We start from the raw sequence: 21,333 nt of genomic DNA on the forward strand, positions 1-21,333 counted from the left end.
TATGGAGGCATGAAGAGAAGCAAAGGCCTTGAGTAATTTTGGAGTCTCTAAGACTGCTAAAGTTCTTTCCATTGGCTTCTAGTAGCTGTATACCAAAATACGATGCAAAGAGCTCTGTCTAGTCTCTTTAGAGAAAGAGACTCGATTAGGAGGATGGCAGAAGGCGAGGGTTGTAAGGAATCTCTACATGTATCAGGCAGTCAGTGGCGGAGGACAAGGACCTGGCCATGAAGTGCACCAGGGTAAAACTTACTAAAAGAAGACAGGCGCATCAAGGAGGAAGGCAAACAGGAGTGTGTCATGTATTGCAGAGATCTCCAGTAGGTTAGGACTTAGAAAAAAAAAAAAAAAAGGAATTAGAGGAAGCCATTAGATTTGGTCAGAGACCTTCTCAAGGCAATACCACAGCAGACTCCTGGAAGTTGAAAGAAGATCCCAGCAAGCTGTGGAGTTAGGGAGGCAGGGAAGCTCAGTGGTGAAGGTAAGGCAAGAGAGAAAAGCTTTGGAGGCGTTGGTAATGCAGAGCCCTGTAATGCTCTGGTTGAAGTCAAGGGAAGTGAAAAAAAAAGATGGGATAAAAGATGCAATAATGCTGAAATAATGTTCTAATAATGTTGAAAACTGGATCAGGAATGTGGGTGGAGGGATTAGCCATTTCATCCTGTGAGAGGAGAAGAAATGAAATAAAAATGGGTAAAGAAAGATGTTTTGATGCTGACAGGAAGGAAGGACTTGAAGGTGCTTGTGCTTGAGGCGCTGAATGGAGAAGATAGAATAACCTGGGAGGGGGTGGAGGGTGGTGACTGGAGATGAGGAGTGAGGGTTTACAAGCAGCTGCCATGAGAGTGGGAAGGGGCATCCATAGCCTAGCTCTAGCTTCCTTTAGAAGTAATGAATGCACATTACACTCATTTCAGCAGCTTCTAGAGATCCCCAAGATCAGATAGATTCATAAATATTATTGTACCTACAAAGTACTCCAGAGATCTTACTTTCTCTTCAGAGCATCCCCTTGGTGATTATTCTTTTTCATTCCTCTAATTGCACACTAGAGAAAGCTGCAGTTAGATGCAACTAGTTTTTATACCACTGAACACCTGCAGATCTTGTTGATGCATGCCTGAGCCCAGAATTCTCTGTAAGTGCTGGCTTGAAAGAGGAAGAGGCTGCGACTTTTCAAATAATGGAGCCTTAAATCAGTAATGTTTTTCAGGTTTCCACCCCTAGCAGGTGCCCACTTATTCAGGTAATCATAAAACATGATTACCACAATTTGAACCAGAAACTTTTGGAGCTTTTTGAATCCCCCCTTTTGCTCCTGGCACTGTGAGGAGGGCACAGAAAAAAGAGAACACTGTGTGGAAACCTTACACTAAGTCGGGGGAAGTAGCCCTCAGTACAGTCATCGTTTTCCTTTATTATTTCCTGAAGGTCTATAATGAGGATTGATTTGCCTCTTAGGAGATCAAGAATTGCTCCTAATACGAGCAAAACGCTGCCCATAATGTGAAACTCCCAAAGTTCAGAGAAGGGGCAGGGGCTGTTCATTTATGTGCCCTCTTCATTTTGGGGAGGATACTTTTGGCTCAATTTCTGGAGTTGCTGTGCTGATCCCCAGATGGCTTCTCATGGGGATGAGTGGCACGGGTGTGGGTCTGAGATCCACTTCTGCAGGGAACATGTCTCAGGTGGTCAGCAATTAAAAACTATCACTGAAGGTATAAAGACCTATTTTAACAGATTTCAGAGAACAGGCTGTTCTGTTTTATTGACAAGGATTTTTTAACCTAAATATTGCTCAAGATCACAATCTCTTTCTGTAAGACTCTGAACCAAACAAGACATCTCTGGTCCCTGAGTGGTGCATTAGCAAGTGCAAAGAATGCTTTGAATCCTCCAGGGAAAGACGGAAAGGCCTGTGGTTAGAGCTCTAACTTTCCATTTCCTAGGCCTTTATTCCTTTTCCATTTTGGTGGGTAATTCAGGATTTGTGGATTTTCTTCCATCTTTGGGGTAGAGGATGATAAACAAGACTTGAAGGGCAATTACCACTTAAAATGAGGCAGAGGATGTTTTCACCATAATGGGGGGTGCACACAGTCAGGTTCCTGAATGAAAGAATGACTATTATATGGGTGAGAACGAGAGACCAGACGGAGTACCAGATGTCTTAGAGCTTGAATCACAACTCATACAATAGAGCTTCTGTGAGTTGTGTATTGGGTCATGAAAATGACTTCTCAGCTGACAACTCTTCTTTGTAACTTTACCTCTATTTGAAGACGAACATTTTCCACCAACTCAGCCCACTCCGTATAGACACCTGAGGCTGGTATGCTGACTCTGGAAGGCCAAAGTCCTGGCAAGGCAGCTTGTGGAGGGCACTGCATCCCCCTTAGGAGCACTGTGAATAGGGGCATGCTGGGCTCCAGTTCCCCGAACTCTTGGGGGAAATGTTGGTAGGATTGGCAGTACCATTGCTGTTAGTCTGACAATTCTATGCTAGCAAGAGTCTATCTGGTGCTGCCCTAGTACTTGAAGGTCGTTCCATTGAAAAGAGATGAAAAGCCGTGCCTGGCCTGGCCATTTGCTAAAAACCTCAAACGCCCCGCTTATACAGGTCCCACATCCGTACACCTGTTTCCTGAGGTGTCCTGCCTTCGGGCTACTCTCCTGCCTTCTGCGCTGCCACAAGAGTAGTTGCAATCCCTTCTGCCCTTTGGTATGGTGCTGAGACCTGGCACACTCATGCTGCCTGTGCCTTCTGTGTGCCCCCCGCCCCTTGCAGACTGCCATCGTCTGTGCCGGCACTGCACCGCTCATCTCCGCGATCCCGGCAGCACCTGCCTCCGCTGCCAGAACGCTCGGTACCTGCTGCTCGGTGACCACTGTGTTCCTGATTGCCCTTCCGGATACTACGCTGAAAGAGGAGCTTGTCAAAGTGAGTAAGTGCTGGTCGCAGGACCTGGCCGTGCCTTGTGAGCTTCTCTTTGGGGGCAGTAGTGAGAGAAGATTTGAACTTCCAGAGAGAGAGGGAGAGAGGAGGCAGGAAGCTCGCCATGGAACAATAAACCAGATCAGCTAATGGTCTCAGGGCGGGCTTTTACTAATGCTTCTTGGGCTGCTTTGGAAAGGAGTTTGGCTACATAGGTTCTCTCTGTGTCTCTTTTCCCTCTGCAGAATGTCACCCCTCCTGCAGAACGTGCCAGAGCACAGGACCCTTCTCCTGCACCTCCTGTGATGCCAACTTTGTCCTGTCCCACCTGGGCACCTGCACCACTGCCTGCTTCCCAGGGCACTATCTCGATGACAGCCATACTTGTCAGCGTAGGTTTTTAAAAATGAACTTTCTCTCCTTTCCTGCTCTTCTGGAGTCATTGAAGGAAACACAGAGTTCTTGCTTCTATAATCTCACTTGATAGCCTTTATCTTTATAAAATAAAGTTAATCAACAAAGGCATATGGATGCCATTAGCAGGTCGTAACTCACACATCAGTCTAAATGGGAAGGCTAAGCTAGGGATCTCCTCTGCAAGTCCCAGCTGCATGATCTTAGGCCAGTCATTTAGCTTCTCTGTTCTCAGGTTATCTCACTTGAAAAGATAAAAATTGGCCTATTGTATCCTTAGCAATTCAATTCCAAGATCCTGAGCAGGGAGTGGAGCTCATTCTGGTACACAACCAGCGACCTAAGCACTTGTCTGGATTTAATTTGATTTCTGTATGTATTTGTTGAATATTAACAGTGTGCAAGGCTTGACATGCTACAAAGCATTCGGTTTCTGTACAAATAATCATTGTTTTGTCTTGCAGGAGAGTTACTTGCATAGATGTCTTATTTCTCAAATAAGTCAAAATATGATTAATTACTTGTGTCAGGCACAAATAAAGAGCTAGGATAAATTAAGGAAAGTGCAAATCTGAGTAGAAAAGAAATTAGAAAATCCTTCACAGATGAAGGAACGTTTTTTGAGATGTGCTGAGGTGGCTTTATTTCAATCACTGAAGTGTGATTTGCAAAAAAATTTGTTGTACTTTTTTCCTTTTGAAAATGACAGCTAACAAATACAGTGCTGGTATTTCAATTTTATGTCCTAGGAAGTACCATATTGAAGGAATTGTAGACTGGTTAGGAAGGTGGGCTCTGGACTCTGTGTGACTGAAGTTCAAATCCTACCTGCCACTTACTAGCTTTGTGACCTTGAGCAAGTGAATTAACTGCGAGGCCTTGTATTTTTTTTTTTTTTCTGTCAAAGGGTAATTATAATGGTACCTACATCTAATGCTCTTGCACTTAGCATGGACCCTAGCACAGAATAAGTATCAGTATAGATTAGTTATTGTTGTTGTCATCATCATGATCCAGAATGATAGGCAAATCAAGCAGTTAAAGATATTTATTTTTTATAGATAGAAAGATAGATACTACTATTAGTTTACTGAGATGCTTGCAAAGATTTGCATTTGAAATGAATTTATGTGGAATTCATCATTTTGCATCATCCATTGAGATACCAGGGATAAAAAAAGGAAACAAAAACCTTTTTGGACCCATGAAAAATTTCTTTGCTTTTATAACAAAAACTTTGTTTAGTATATATCGACTGTCTACCAGTATCTGTAGATTCTCTAACATAAGAGACATGAATGAAATACTTGCGTGTTCTGTTCAAGAGCAAGAGTGTATTGGTGGAGAAATAGTGACTTAGTGATAAATAGGCTCTTCATAGCAGTGGAATCACAGAAATAAAAGTTCAAAAGAAAAAGTAGAATCTTTTGTATGATGTATAGTTGACAAAAAAATGTTGCATTGAAATACTTCTTTCTGAGAAGCTTTTGCCTTGGTGCAAGGAGATCTCCACACAAATGCATTTGTTATGCTATCTTGTAAATAGGATTTCATAGGCTATTTCAGTTAAATTAAGAATCTCCTAGACTTAGTCCTTTGCTAAAACTTAAGTTTCATTCTTTCAGAGATGAATAAAGCATGCCCTTAAGTTGGGATACTTGAGTTTCTAGTATGTGAAAAAAAAAAAAAAATCAACAATGTTCCTTTCTAATGCTCATCATTATAGACAATTACAGGCCTGACAATTTTAGAAATGGTACAGTAAAGGGCTTTCAAGGAAATATAACCAGTATTAAGGGGAGGCATTAATAACTATATTATAGAAGAAAGTGAGAGCTGGAGAACTGTCTGGATTCTGGTTACAGAAACGTTTAGAAGTTATATACTCGTTCTAAAATTCAAGAATAATCAGTTGAAGCAGGAACTTTAAAAAAGAGATGATAAATGAAGTTCTCAGAACTTGAATCCATGGTGCTTTAGAGGTGAGGAGGAGAACTCCAGGATGGCCAGATCTGACCTTGTACCCTATGCAGAGATTCTTTCTCACTCTCCCTCAGAGGCTTCTACAGATGAGGAAGGAAGCCAAGTCCATTGGAGGAGGTGGTAGTTGTTTAGATGTTTAGTTCTTGCTCATAGGTCCTAGAACTCCCCTCTGGAGCAATATAGAGTAAGTCTCTTTCCTCATTCACCTGATTGCCTTCCATAGTTTGAAATTAACTATCATTTCCCACTTGCACTTTGCTTCTCCAGGCAAAACTAGAGCCAACAGAGTGTTTGAGCAGAAATGAATGACCCTCTCTGAGCTGCAGTAGAAAACAGGCCTATTTAAGAGGGAAGGTGGACTTCATAAGCTGTCAGGTCCCGTACCACTTAATGAATGATAGTTCATCTCTGCTTCCCTTACTGGCTTCTGATCTACTTACCACCATCTTCACTGACCTCTTGGTACTTTTTGGGGTCCGGGACCTCAGAGAACTGCACCTGGGACTCCAGATGTAATCACACCAACCTGATTACTATCATGTGTGGTCTGAATATTCTAAGACAGAGAAAATGCTCCTTACCCACATTCCTTTGGAGATGGAAGCTGAGAACCCAAGGGCATTGGTATGTGCAGAACTGCTTTGACTAAGACAAGGTCGTTTGTGGATTGTTTTGGTGAGAGGTGAGGGGTTCAATGAAAGAGGAAGAAGGATTCAGATAGACATGGTGGAAGCTCCTTGCTCCTCGGTGTGACACTGCTGCATCCCTCCAAATCTCCATATAGTCTTCTAACATTTCAGAATGCTTGGCATGAACCCATTTGTTTTGGAAGCCAGTAGAGAGGTTGAATTATACTTTGAGGTTCTAAGATGCAATGAAAGATTGCATAGAAGGATTCAAGAATAAGGTATTCAGACACTTGAGGAAGTAAACGACAGTTATCTTCCTGTCTAAACTGAGACAGTTATCTCAGTTATCTGGCAGGGCATTGTCCTGTCACTCTAAGCTAAGGAATTGGCATTTGGGCTTCATTTGCAGCTGTACATCAAACAGAGAGGTCCAGCTCACATTTAGGTTATATGAAGGCTCTTCAGCTTAAGATTGTGTTTGTTTCTTTAGTAACCATATCACACCTTTAATAAGCTTTTAATCATCTAAAATTCTTGCATCATTTTTTATAGGAACTACCGTCTGAATAGGTCTCCTGTATCCTTTATGCAATTAGTTATAGGAAATAAATGCAGGACTTTAGAGTTTTGCTTATTTCATTGTATTACTTTTAGCTTATTGTTCAACTAGCCAAAATTTGAGTGTGAGTTGTTCTAGCTGGCGAAATTAGACTATGTGTGTATCTTACTAGGTGTATGTGGCATATGTAGATATTATTAGCATGATTTCTTTGCTTTAATTAAAGTTATTAATAAAAATGTCCATCAAGTAAAAAGTTAAGACTTCATCATAATATTCTACTGAGGGCATTTCTTTTACTAATTACAAAGGTTTACTGATAACTTTTTGAGTATGCATTTCAACCATTTTCAAATCCACCTACGACCACTAGACACCACTTCATTTTTGTATTTGCAGGTTTATTTTTGAGATTTTTGTCAAACCCTTTGCTAAAATTAAGATATAGCATATGTAAAAATTCTAGCCAAAAAGATGGAAGTTTAATTTCATATAAGTTTCCAAAAATTAAAATATTCTTTTCTAATTATTCTCAAACCATCTGTTTGAAAATCCAGTCTAGAATTCTTCTAAGATCTTTAATTACCAATCTACATATCTAATGAATATTTCATATTAATGACATTTCTTATTGGTGAAATGAGAGGATTTCCTTTTTTTTTTTTTTTTTTAACCAGGTGGTAATTTTCTTGCACTGTGCCACACATTTTGATATCCTCTAGATCTAAAACTCTAAAACTCTAGATCATTCTCTGGATTTTTCCTCTGATATGTACTTAGAGAAAATTTCAGAATGAGGCAGAGATGCTAGTACTTGAATATATAACTACAATATCTGGCTTCTTTTATTATGTGCAAATGTTTGTTAAACATCCACAATATGAAAGATAACTAGTCAGGTGCTGGATACTATTATAAGGAATGAAACAAACCTGGCCTTTGCTTTCATGACGCTTAATAGTTTAAAGGATACAGAAGTTAAATAATCATTTTAATGAAAATTATTATGTATGGCATGAATGAAATGTCTGGGGTGCTATAAGAGCAGTGACAGGGAGACTTACTCTAGACTGGAGAGTCAGGGGAGACCTTAAAGAAGTCACTGAAGAATAAGAGTTAAAGACAAGAGACTTGGAGATTATATTGAGAGGATTCAAATATGTGTATTAATGCTTCTGGGTGGAAAGAATGGAGGGAGTGATGGAGGAGTAATATTTACAGAAATGGTGGCTGGAAATTTTCTAGGGTTAAAGAAAGATATGAGTTTATAGATGAAAGTATCCTCTGAAACCTGAGCAGTATGAATTAAGAAATTCATTCTTGTGGATACATGGAAAATCGAAGGCAAAGGGGTCAATTAGCAGGCTATGACAGTAGTCTAGTAGGAGATGATGACGGCTTGGATATATTGGCATGTATGGATGTAGAGAGAAGCATAAAGTTCTGGGAATTAGGTAGGAAAATTTGAATAAATGGGATCCAATGAGTGATTGGGTTAGGAATGAGAGTAAGGGGGGTTGTCAAGATAGCCCCGAAAATTTCTAGCATAGACAACTGAGCAGATGCAGAAATGCCAGTTGTTAAGATAGGAAAGATGGAAGCATGACCAGATTTGGAAATCATCCGTGAGTGCCTGAATTAAGCGGCTACTGAGAATTATAACTGGGTGAATCAGAAAGCCAGGCCTCCTTAAAGTTTTTTGCGGCTTAAAACATGGGATTTCCTGAGCTTCACAATAAAGTAGTTGTCTAATTTTAATCTTGGCATCACTCAAAAATGTGACTCCACATGAACAATAGGGGGATTCCTTAAGAAGTAAAGTTCAAATACATCTCTGGACTGTCATTCCAGAGATCTTGGAGTAAGTATAAATTCTGTTGCTGAATCACAGGGCAACTTAGATGTGGGATTTCCATTCTTGGATTTCTAATTTATCTTCTCTGGAAAATAAGAATAACGTTTTCTGTTTCTGTTTATCACAGGGGAGGGTTATGAGTCACAATTAGAGCATAGGTTGGAGCAGGGCTTTGCTCCTTTGTAGCATCTGTCAAGGTTTGATCAGTACTTCAGTATTTGCAATTATAATTATCTGGTCATTTTCTTTTCCTATCTCCTCAGCATGTGATGCTGATTGTAGAAGCTGTGATTCACAGGCCAGCTGTACCTCTTGCCGAGATCCAAACAAGGTCTTGCTCTTTGGGGAATGTCAGTATGAGAGCTGTGCCCCACAGTACTTTCTTGACTTCTCCACCAAGATCTGCAAAGGTAAAGCTCTTCCAGAACTGTGCAATGATTCTTTTCCTCAGTGATCTCCCTGTACTGTAGGTGTCCAATCCTGCACATTGGGAAAATACTGTCATATGTTTCAACTTTCTCTGATGATAGCAAGAAGTCATCATGTATTATGAATGCATGTATGCAATTTATTTCCTTTTTTTGTATGTACTTTATTAAGAAAATATTTTTGAGCACCCACTATGTGCTAGATATTGTGCAAGGTTTTAGTAGCTAGACCAGATGTGGCAAACCAGAAATTCAGGTTGTATGTGGTCCAAGACTTAGAGGTTTTTTTGGCCCCTCTAATGTTACAGTGTTTTAAAATTTTTAATTAATGCATTTTAAAATGTAGAAGACTTCATATACAAAAATTGATATTTTCTGTTTCTTTTGAAAAAGTCAGATGATCTGGCAATATTGGATTTGCATTTCCACAATGCAGCAGTCAGTTGGAGATGAGTAGTGGTTGTCCCTGTTGTGTGTTCAGATCACTACAGTCCCCACCATTCCCGCTTTTATCACACCAGGCCTATTGAGAGATTTACATTACCTTCCTAGGACCTAGAGGCACTTGCATATAAAACTCTAGATTGCTAGAACCTAAGCTTAATGAAAACAGAGATTGGGGTGCTTGGGTGTCTTGGTTAAACATCTGCCTTTGGCTCAGGTCATGATCTCAGGGTCTTGGGACCAAGCCCTGTATCATAGTCCCAACTCAGCAGGGAGTCTGCTTTTCCCTCTCCCTTTGTCCCTCCCCTTGCTTGTGTGCTTTCTTTCTCTCTCAAATGAATAAATAAAATCTTTAAAAAAAGATAGGGGTTGTATCTGATTGTTCATCTCTGTTTAACAGACTTAGGTGAGTAAAGACACAGTCCTGTGCTTGAGGAGTTTGTAAGGAGGCAATGTCAGAAAACTAGTACCTTGTTTTCTAGTGGTTGGAATTCTTGGGGCTTATGCTCGTTAAATGGCAGTGCTCAGCAAGGAGAACAGAATTTTCCTTGCTTTTCTTCCATTTTCTTCCTCCATCCCTCTATTCCACTTGTCTCTCATCTCTCCAGTTCTGCCCAAAAAGCTGGGGCTCAGATATGAAGGCCAAACATCTGTCAAGTGAGTTTGGGATGTTTTAAGGCTTTGCAAAATTGCATATTCTCCATTCCAAGAGATCCTACTTGTTGTCAACTTAGGTGGCCTCTGTGCTCAAGACCACAGAAGCTTTTATAGTTTTTCCCCTTCCAAACAGTGGTTGTCGATTTGCGGTGAAAAACAAGATTATCACAAATCCTCCATGTTGTAAATGATTTCACAACTATGCTGGCAGTTTTCAAGGCTCTACTTTAGTCATTCTCCCTCAGGACTGATTCAACCAAATAAATGAGTGAGATTAACTTTATAAATCTTCTTGGAAGCCTGTGTACTGTCTTGCACATTTACCTGCTTCTTTGGGACTTAGAAATAACTGCATCAAGAAAGAGAAAGGTGACTAATGAGAAGTTTCCTTATTCTCAGCTGGTATGGATGGTGGAATGAGGGTGCAGAATGTTCTCTGAGAAAAACAGTTGGGCAGCAAAATATTTGTTAATCTGTTACTAGGTGCCAGGCACTGTGCTAACTTCTTTACATTCATCACTTCGTTTAATCTATACAATAGCCTTATGAAATAGATACTGTTCTTATCTGTCTTACAGATAAGGAAACTGATGCTCAGATAATTTAAGGAAGGTATATAAGAGATATAGATAAATAGTGGCTCAGCCATAGCTTCAGTAGAGACTTGGCTGTCTTCAAAACACAAGCACTTAACCATGTGGTATTGTCCCACCTTACATACATGAAGGACTTAGTTTACTAGCTGGAACTTTGGGTCTCAAACACGAATGTCCTGGCTGCAGGAATTTCCTGGGCCTTCAGCAACCACAGCAACAGTAACAATCACTATAATAATCATAAGCACAGAAACAACAGTAGTGGCCCTGATATGCATGTTTCCTTGTGCCCCAGTCCTCAAGACAACATTAATAGTTCTTATGTTGATCCTAATAATCTGTATACCTAATAATCCTCCTGGCTTATATGGGTGCACATCCAAGGCTGGAACCCATGGGCACATAAGCCTCTTGAAGCCAGGGTCTGCTCACTTTCTACCCACCTTTCAGCACTGTGCTGAAAGGTGCTTATTGATAACATTACATAACATGTAAATGAGTCCATTCTACTGCTTTAAGGAGATTTTCTGTTATTTCTGTAAGCCCTTTCTTCCTGGACAGTTGCTTCATGTGCCATTTAATTCTAACATCATTGGTTCTTTCTGTTGGGTGGGTCAGCACCTGATTTTTGAGAAGTAGAGAATCAAGCAGCCGGTGATGGTGGAGGCAGCAGATGCATTCCTCGTTGAGTCTCTGACATCCCCTTACCTACGGAGCATTTGGACGAGGTCCAGATTAGGTTTGTGGAGGCAAATTGGCCCCTCCCTATAATAGAGCAGGCTTTGCATGAAGACACCATGGCACAGGAATAAAGAACTCTGAGGCACATGGAATAATATTAAGTTAATCTGGCTCCTCAGCAGCCCTGCTGACAAGCAGGCTCTGCACAGGCATGGAGTGATCCTTGTACATGCCCATGTCTAACATAATTAGGAAACACTAAACCTCAGAGAGGAGTTCAGGCTCCTACAAGCAGAAACCTCGTTAGAGCTCATTTATCTGACATCTCATGTTGTCCTCACTTTACCCCTTGTCACTGCAGATGGTGTCCTCATAATTTAGTTGCTGGGACTGAGGGTGGACAGATGAAGGTGATCTAACATGGACTTCCTTTCTAGAGTGTGATTGGAGTTGCAATGCGTGCAGCGGACCCCTGAGGACAGACTGCCTGCAGTGCATGGATGGCTACCTTCTCCAGGACGGAGCCTGTGTGGAGCAGTGCTCACCATCCTTCTACAGGGACTTGGGTCTCTGCAAAAGTAAGCGTCTATAGTCCCTGCTCTGTTCTCATCCACACTTCAGCCTTCTCCAATTTTTACTGTTCTGACAAGGAGTCTCTGGCAAATTTCCTTTCTGGCTTATTTTGTTGTTAAGATTTTATTTATTTTTTCATGACAGACACAGGGAGAGGGGGTGGGCAGAGACACAGGCAGAGGGAGAAGCAGGCTCCATGCAGTGAGCCTGACATGGGACTCGATCCTGGGTCTCCAGGATCACACCCCAGGCTGAAGGCAGTGCTAAACCATTGGGCCACCGGGGCTGCCCTTCTTTCTCGCTTTTTATCCAATTTCTGGTTTCTTTCCTAAGAGCTTTTCTTCGTTGTAGTAAAAATGCCCCCTCTCTGCTCCTCCCATGCCCAAAAATGATATTTTCTAAAACTTGAGGTCAGTGGGGTAATCTTGGGGGTATATGGCCTCACAAACAGGTATGTTTTGATGACTTTTGGATCTCCTGGAGCATTGAACAGTCCTGTCCTCTGGATGGGGAGGTATTATACATGATGGACCGTATTATTCCACCATCTGTCTCCCGAAGCCCTGCATATACCAGATGTCTTACCACCATCCTTCTAAGAAGTCCCACTCCCTTTAGCCTTGATTTAACATCACAAAATCTTCGGACCTCAAAATGCCCTGCAAGTGCCCAGATGGCACTCCTGGGAACATGTTGGGGAGACTTTAATAACTGACTGGGTGAGCCAGGAAAGATGGACACTTGAGTGAAGCAAGAGAACCATGGACTAATTAATAATAATGATAATGGCTAGTAACTGTAGCTTCTAGGTTTGCCTAGTATTTTCTATTTACCTTGATCTTTGTCCAGCAAGCTGGGAGGGACAGTATGTGTCCACTCTCATTTTATAGGAGAGAGCATCAAGGCTCAGAGAAGTTGAATCTCTGATCCTAAATCACCCTGTTGGTAAGTAGAGTAGTCGCAACCAGAAGCCTGGCTCCTGACTCCTCATAAGGGCCAGGAACCCCTTCCCTTGGAAAGCTATACTGTTCTGTTGATTTGATTTTTGTCCATTAGGCTGTGGCAACCACTGTCTCCGGTGCCAAGATCCCCATGAGTGCGCTCGCTGTGAAGGGCCATTTCTCCTGTTGGAAGGCCAGTGTGTCCAGGAATGTGGGAAGGGGTACTTTGCAGACCATGTAAATCGCCAATGCACAGGTAACTCGGAGACTGTTCTGAGTCCTCTGGAAGAAAAATAAGGGCCACAAGTAAATCAAGTGTGTTGATTCTCAGGTAACAAAGGAGAATCTAGATGAAAAGTAGAATGGAAACACAGGGAGCTAGGCCTAAGAAATTGATGGCTTCCCATGCACATCTGCCAAGTGCTGGTTAAATAGAATATAAAGTGCAGGCCAATAATTCTCTTGCATAAATCAGTGTTGTCCCTTAGGTCTTTGTGGAAATGAGGCCAGTATTTTATGGAATGTGAGGCTTATGTTGAACTAAGAGTAGATACTCTTATTGATATGGGCATAGAATTTTCAGTGTGTAAACTCAATTACTGATGACCCTATTATTGGCCTAATATCCTTGAAGAGCAGGATTTCTGAGGACAATTTGGTGAGATGCATTGAACTTTTATTATTAAAGTTCAACCCAAAGTTTTAGTCTCCTTTGTTGGGATATCCACAAGAGTTTCCTCAATTGGTTCTCATCATTTCCATTAAAACTTAATATCATATGCCCCACTTTGAAGAAAACCTGACACTTAAATAAAGCCATGACCCCTGCATGGCATTTTACATTTCACAAAATTCCTCCATCTGCATTATCTCATTTAATATTCACAATGACTTGGTGGTAAAAACACAGCAGACATTATGAATCCTGTTTCACAAGTGAAAAAAAAAAAAAAGAAAGACAGTGGCTTGAGAATATTAATCAAGGCAACATAAAATCAGATATTCAACCCAAGTTTTCTGATTCCAATTCAGGGCCTTTATAGTATATACCACTTCTCTATAATATTCTCTATAATAACATCTTGATTAAGGAAGCAGAAAAATTAGGCAGTAAACACTCAATTTATAAAAGATTATTATTAACTTGACCCAAAGAAATAAACCTATGGTCCTTTTTTTATATTTTATTTTTTAAAGATTTTATTTATTTATTCATGAGAGACACACAGAGAGAGAAGGCAGAGACATAAGCAGAGGGAGAAGCAGGCTCCATGCAGGGAGCCCGATGTGGGACTCGATCCCCAGACTCCAGGATCATGCCCTGAGCCAAAGGCAGACGCTCAACCGCTGAGCCATCCAGGCATCCCTCCTATGGTCCTTTAATGAGCTTACTCTCCTCATGCATTTAAAAATAATAATAATAATAATAATAATAATAATAATAATAATAATAATAATAATAATAGAGTAGCAGTGGTATTAGTAGTGTAGCTGAGGCCTTTTATATGCCAGGCAGTGTTCTAGTCTCTCCACATCATAACACATCCTCCCAACAGTTATTTGCATTAGGTGCTGTTACTATCTCCATTTTTAATAAGAGAAAATCACACCATAGATCATTAAAGGAACTTGCCCAAAGCGGACAGCTGGTAAGTGGTAGAGGAGGAATGGTACCGAGAAAGGGCCTGTACTCTTAATCATTTTAAACCACCTCTCTTACAAGTCATTATGTTTAACTTTTTAAATAATCCATTCATGTGCAACATTTTCACATCACAGTGCATAAAACAAAGATGCTCTGCTGTATTCACTTTCCTTCTGAGGATAGATCTGCTCCCTGTGAAATTCTAGAGGAATTCCTTTTGCTGTAGTTGGGGGTCCTATGTTGCTTGTGCTGTCATGTCACTCTTTATTTCTCTGTCATTGGTGGACCTCACTGGTGACTATGCCTTTGGTGTGCCTCACTTACCGTGTCCTTTCTTTGACAGCCTGCCCCCGAGCATGCTTGCAGTGCAGCCACCAGGACCAATGTCATCTCTGTGACCATGGGTTCTTTTTGAAGAGTGGCCTTTGTATTTCCAACTGCATTCCTGGCTTCTCTGCCCATTCTAATGAAACATGTACTGGTAAGTGCTTCTTGTCAGATGTTCTGGTGTAGGAACCTGTAATTTCTCCATGCAGAGACTGAGTTTATAGATACAATTAGCTCATGTGATGTAAAATTCAGTCTCATTCTGAGAATGTTAACGAATAAGGGATTATTTATAGGATATGGACATTGGAGAAACTCAGCTTCTAAGATCTTTGGGTAAAAGAAACAATCTGTCCTTTAAAAATAACAACTATCAGAAGTTATGTTTCTGAACTACAGATATGTTGTAGAAAATTACATATATACATATAGATATAATTTGTTATATAAATATATATTTATTACATATAAATATATATTTATACATGTATATAATTTATTATATATAATTTACATTATATATGTATATAGTTATATACATATATAATTTACATATATATATATATATATATATATATATATATATATATATATATATAAACTTGTAGAGCTAATTATGCCAGGTGTCAATGGTGCATATTTTGTGGACATACTGGAGATAAATTGCAAATAAGTAATGAGTAGTGTGAGAAGCCTGCCCCATTAAGGCCACACATTTAAAGCAAATAGATTTCAAAAAATAAAAATAAAAATAAAAAATAAAGCAAATAGATTTCAAGTCACTCTCCCATTAAGAGTAAGGTGGTGTATTAAGGGAATGGAGCTAGCCTTCTCCAACACATTAATGAATATATCACCTTAAACAACAAAAGCGAAGCAAATTTAAATTCACTCTTAATTTTGAATCCCCAAGTTTTATAGATGAATGAACCTTGAGAGTTATGCTATAGTTGAACATTCCTCAGCTTTTAAGTGTCCTTCTTAATAATGTGAGGCATATTTTAACACCCACAGTCCATCACATTTTCTGTCTTTAAATTCCTGACCTCTAAAGATATTAAGACTTCCCATGGGAAAAAGATATATTTGGCTTATTTTATTGGGATCCTTCTGGAAACCCCAAGTACATGAGAATCAGCCTACTCCTCTTGGGACATATTACAAGTCAACTTGTGAAAATGAATTTCATTTTCATTAGAGTATCTTAGAGTGAAAGTAGTCCCCTTGAAATTTGGCATTCCCAAACTGTCCTGACTGACCTACTTGTAGAAGGAAACACTAGCAATGAAATCTAGGCAAAACAGCTTGCAGGAGATAGGATGAATTTCACATCATGATCAGATATTCATCCATCAGATGTTTCCTATGGACAAAGATGGTAAAATTTTAAAACAATGTGGGTACACTTCATATGAATTCTGAATATAAGTCACTGATAATGATACTGTTCGAGCAAATGATATCAGACCCTTGCTTTTTTTCTTGCCCTTAATGGGTCTGATGGTCAGATGTGATCAAAGTATTAGGTTAGGACTGTGATTCCCAACTTGGAAGTCCATTAGGGTTGCCTGAGGAGCTTGTAAAATCAGTAAGGTTCCCACTCCAGAACATCTAAGTCAGAATCTCTGATGGTGGAGTTTAAGTGTCAGTACTGTTTTTAGAGGGTCCTATATGATTCTTTATTATTATTATTGAGATATAATTCACATGCCATAGAATTCACTCTTTAACATATACAATTCTGTGGTTTTTAGCATATTCACAGGGTTAAGCAATCATCACCACTCTCTAATTCCAGGACATTCTATTCTTCCAAAAAGAAATTCAGTAACCATTAACAGTTTCTATGCTTGCCCCAGTCTGTGGCAGTCATTGATCAATGTTCTGTTTCTGTGGGTTTAGCTCTTCTAGACATTTCACATAAATGGAATCATACAATATGTGGCCTTTTATGTCTGGCTTTTTTCACTTGGCGATAATATTTTCAAGGTTCCTCTACATTGGAACACTTATCACTAACTACATCATTTCTTTTTACAGTTGAATAATATTCCATTGTATGAATATACCGTATTTTGTTTATTCATTCCCCAATTAATGGACATTTGGGTTGTTTTCACTTTTAGGCTATTATATATAACTGCTATGAACATTTACGTACACGTTTTTATGTGGACATATGTGTTTAGTTCTCTTGGGTATATGCCTATGAGTAGAATTATTGGATCATAGGGTAGCTCTATGTTTAATTGTTTGAGGAACTGCCAAACTGCACCATTGTACATTCCACCAGCAATGTGTAAGATTTCTAATTCCTCCACATCCTCAGGAATAAGTTTTATTGCCCTTCATAGTGACTGTGAGGTGGTATTACATTATGGTTTGGAGTGACATTGAGCACCTTTTCATGTACTTATTGGCCTTTGTATATCTTCTTTGGAAAAATGCCTATTCAAACTCTGCCTATCTTTGAATTAGGTTACTTGTCTTTTATTGAATTGTAAGATTTTTTTAAATATATTTTGGATACAAGTCTCTTTTCAGATATATAATTTGCAACTATTTTCTCCCACTCTATGGATTGTCCTTTTCACTTTCTTACCAGTGTCCTTTGAAGTGCCTTGGTCCAATTTATCGATTTTTTTCTTTTGTCATGCATGCCTTTTGTGTCATATCTAAGAAAGCATTGCCTAATTTAAGATCTCCTAGATTTTACACAGGGCAGCCCTGGTTGGCTCAGTGGTTTAGTGCCACCTTCGGCCCAGAGCATGATCCTGGAGACCGGGGATTGAGTCCCACATTGGGCTCCCTGCATGGAGCCTGCTTCTCTCTCTGCCTGTGCCTCTGCCTCTCTCTCTCTCTCTCTCTCTCTCTCTCTGTCTCTCATGAAAAAATTTAAAAAAAAATTTTTTAAAGATTTTATACTATATTTTCTTATAGAAATTTACATTTTAACCTTGAGAATCTGTTATTTTCATATGCACTCAGGGTGAGAATCACTGGATTAGAAGGAGGCTTATGGTGCACAATAGCCTAGAGTCTCATTTCTGAACAAACATTATGAGTCTATTTATTTAAAAAAAATACCCTTATTAGTGAATGAACCGAATCTGATCTTTGGACTCGTATGTTTTCTAGGCAAAATATATACTCCTAGTCTTCATGTGAATGGTTCTCTCACCCTTGCAATTGGTTCAATGAAGCCACTGGATTTTCTCCTTCTGAATGTCCAAGACCAGGATGGCAGGATGGAAGGCCTCCAGTTCCATGTTGTGAGCACTCCCACCAATGGTCAGCTAGTGCTCTCGAGGAATGGAAGAGAAGTTCAGCTTGACAAGGCTGGCCATTTTAGCTGGAAGGATGTGAATGAGAAAAAAGTACGTTTTGTGCACAGCAAAGAAAAACCCAGGTGAGTCAGTGTTCTGTTGTTCTCTTCCTGCCTCCTTTCAGTGCTCTGCACCCCTTCCCATCTTCTTAATAGCTATCCCTTCTCTTCTGGAGAAGATCAATACTCCACAAATGCCACCACTTTCAGTTGCCTGTCATCATTTCACTGTAATTGCTCCGAGAGTATGCTTCTGTTAGAGGCATTTTCATTTTATCACGTAATTATGGGTAATTCTCTGATGTGACAGGAAAGTTCCTCGTACAATTACTCAGTATTTTCGGCCCAGCAAAAAAACAAAACTGCTTATCTATGTAGATTGCTACAGCTGCTTCTTCCACATCAGGGTGATATACTGGGAGTGAGCAGTGGCTATAAGACGGAGCACATACTTTTCCAAGTGTTATAGGGTTCCTAGAATTCCAGAGTTGGAAGGAGGCTAAGAGTCACAACTTTTTATTATCCACTTTATAGGATTAATTGTGGTTGATTTTTAAGCCTGCTCCAGTTTTCCTCTGATGCCTAGCACACTCTTGGCTGTCTTCCTCACCCCAGCTGACATATGCTTCAGGAATGCAATTGAATGTTAACACTAACCCAAGCAAATAGAGTCATATAATTAGCAGACTAAATCTGCTAAACTGAAATCAGAGAATGTACCCCAAAGATTAGCCTTGTGGATTATCCTTTACCCAGCTCTGCTTCATTGGTGCAGATAATTCAGGGTAGATTCTAGTGTTAGCAATGGGTTGAAATATTTACAGTGAATATTTTCTACCATCACCACTAGAGAATTTTTTTTTTTAAGGTTTGGGCTAGGAGATAGGTGAGGAGAAAAGAGATGGCACTTTCCCTATTGCAGTTGAGAGCCAGAACCTCAAAACATCATCCTATAGGAATAAGAACAACTGATATTTACTGAGTGCTGACTGCGACCCAGGCATTGTATTAAACACTTCATGTGAACTATGTATATTTATGTTCCTGGGGTATAGATAGGGAAACAGCCTTCAGAGTATAAGCAAAGCCTAGTCTCCAATCCCTCGCTCCCTGACTCCACAACCCATGCCTTTAGCTACTATATTTCTGCCTCCTTAGTAATACTAAGAATAATGGGCATGCTTCCATCCGCAAGGGGCAAAAGATCTTGTCATAGAGACATGTTGCTACAGAGGTGGAGCTTAAAACTCTGGCATCTGATACCATAGATTCAAGCTTCAGATTTATGCTCCAAATCCTGCATTCATTTTGCTTCAAGTGTAGTTCTTAATTGTTTGCATCACAGGCATGCACACACACACACACACACACACACACACACACACACACACCCCACAGGCCTCAATACCTGTAGTCCTTTACCTTGGAATCTTGTGAACAGTAGATAAAGTTTGTAAAGGCTCTAAGACAACCAAAGCTATTCCTCTTGTCTATTTTACCTCTTTAATCTCTCATCACCTGTTCTCTTCCAGTCAGCTTTGTATCCCTAAACAGGACAAAGAATGGTGACTCTTTTGCAGGGAATTCTTTCAGTACTCCCTTTTATCTTGGGGTACCCATTTTAGAATCGGAATTTCTTTATATAGAAATGTAAACAAAAAAATCTTTATCTAGAAATTTAAACAAAAAAAGAATAGTAAAATAAGATTGGTGATGATTCATGAAAATAGAAAATTCTGGAGGGTAAGATGTTGGAAGAGTAGGGGTCCTCAACTCACCTGGCCCCACAAACTTACCTAGATAACTAGGTAAACATTCTGAAGATCTATGAATTTGACCTGAGATTTAAAAAAAGAATAGCTGGAATGCTACAGAGAATAAAATAAGAATAAAGTGGGGAAGGGGAACTACAAGTAGCTGGGCTGAGTGGTGAAAGCCTCCAGGGCAGAAAAGCCCAGCCGTAGAGAAACGGGAAAATCCGCACCAGAGTTTTTCCCTGGTGGAAAAGTGCTTAGCAGAGAAATTGGGCAGAATCTCAGGAGGGACAGTGAAGCCTCAAGATTCCCGGAGTCACTATAAGAGGAGGGACACTGCGGGAAAAGTGCACCACAAACCGGGATCCAATATGGGTAAAGTCCTGGAGTGGAGCAGCCATCCAGGGCATTTGGGAGAAGCCAGTCGCTTAGGCAGGTCAGCTCTGGATGGAGGTGGCTGTGCCCCGTTCTCTTCGGGAGAGGTGGCCCCCCGGGAGTACAGGTCCAGTGGCACAGGACCCTGGATCCCAGGGCAGCCAAGCGGACAAAGCCAGTGATCCTGCATTCTCCCGGAACAGGTGGAAGCAGGGAAGGCACAGGACAGTGAGGACTCTCCTGCTGCTGGGCGCATCCTCCTAACTGTGCAGATCAGTGCACCTACCCTGCCCCGGGAGCATCTGGGCCAGTGTGGACCGGGAGACTGCTGTTAGTTACTCGCAGGAAGCTCAGCTCCAGAGTGGAGATCTGGCTACTGCCATTGTTGGTTTTCCTTCTTGTTTCACCTTGGGTGGGGTAGGGCTGCCAGGGAACAGAGGCCTCATGGGATCAACAGCTCCCACTAAGCCCGGCACCTGACAAGGGGTGGGGCATCTCCGCCCAGGCACACACACCTGAGAATCAGCACAGCAGGCCCCTTCTCCAGAAGATCAGCTGAAAGAACAAGGGAAGAGCAAGTTTATTGACCAAGCAGTGCTGGAAAGCTCCAGGACTGAGGGAAAATAGTATATAGAAATAGAGGGACCTTTTTTTTTTCCTTTTTCCATTATGACTCATCTTTATATGAGACTAAAAATTTCCAGTATTTTTTCTCTTTTCCCACCTTAACTACAGTATTTTATCAGCTCTTCATTTTTAAGTTTTTTCCTTTTTGACTTTCATATTTCTACAATTACATGTCTAAGATATATTTTTCACTTCTGCATTCCCTTCAACGTATTCAATTTAATTTTGGTAGATAGATACACAGGTTTTTGTTTTTTCTCCCTTTTTTTGTTTTACAATGGTGGAAGTTAGTACTTTCTAAAACACGACCAACATACACCTAGAACCAAATGGAACATCGTGTTGGTTCATTCTGTGAGCTTATATTCTCTCTTCATTCCCATTCTGCCCTCTTTTAAATTATTTGTTTTTGTGCTCAATGTTGGGGCTTTCGATAAGTATTGCTGGTTTATATAAATTTGGGATTGAGCACCTTCTACCGTACAGAACAAAATACACTCAGAACCAAGAGGATCACCCTCTGGGACACCTCAGGTAGACTACATTCTCTCTCCACTACCACTTCCTCACCACCACCATCCCCAC

At 40.4% G+C, this 21,333-nt stretch overlaps 1 protein-coding gene across 2 annotated transcripts in view; it reads left to right on the forward strand.

Annotated features, from left to right (window-relative positions):
* The window catches only part of FRAS1 (Fraser extracellular matrix complex subunit 1), a 429,868-nt gene that overhangs the window by 245,471 nt on the left and 163,064 nt on the right, over positions 1–21,333 (forward strand). For both annotated transcript variants that reach the window (XR_005988333.1, XM_041758154.1), the window contains exons 21-27: positions 2,789–2,941; positions 3,181–3,327; positions 8,639–8,785; positions 11,619–11,759; positions 12,811–12,951; positions 14,684–14,821; positions 17,806–18,076. Coding sequence is in view for 1 of the 2 variants with exons in the window: in XM_041758154.1 (XP_041614088.1) it covers positions 2,789–2,941; positions 3,181–3,327; positions 8,639–8,785; positions 11,619–11,759; positions 12,811–12,951; positions 14,684–14,821; positions 17,806–18,076 (1,138 nt within the window). In the remaining variant the exon portion in view is untranslated. The remainder of the gene's footprint in view (positions 1–2,788; positions 2,942–3,180; positions 3,328–8,638; positions 8,786–11,618; positions 11,760–12,810; positions 12,952–14,683; positions 14,822–17,805; positions 18,077–21,333) is intronic.

The sequence above is a fragment of the Vulpes lagopus genome, chromosome 6 (genome assembly GCF_018345385.1).
Source record: "Vulpes lagopus strain Blue_001 chromosome 6, ASM1834538v1, whole genome shotgun sequence".
NCBI lineage: Eukaryota > Metazoa > Chordata > Mammalia > Carnivora > Canidae > Vulpes > Vulpes lagopus.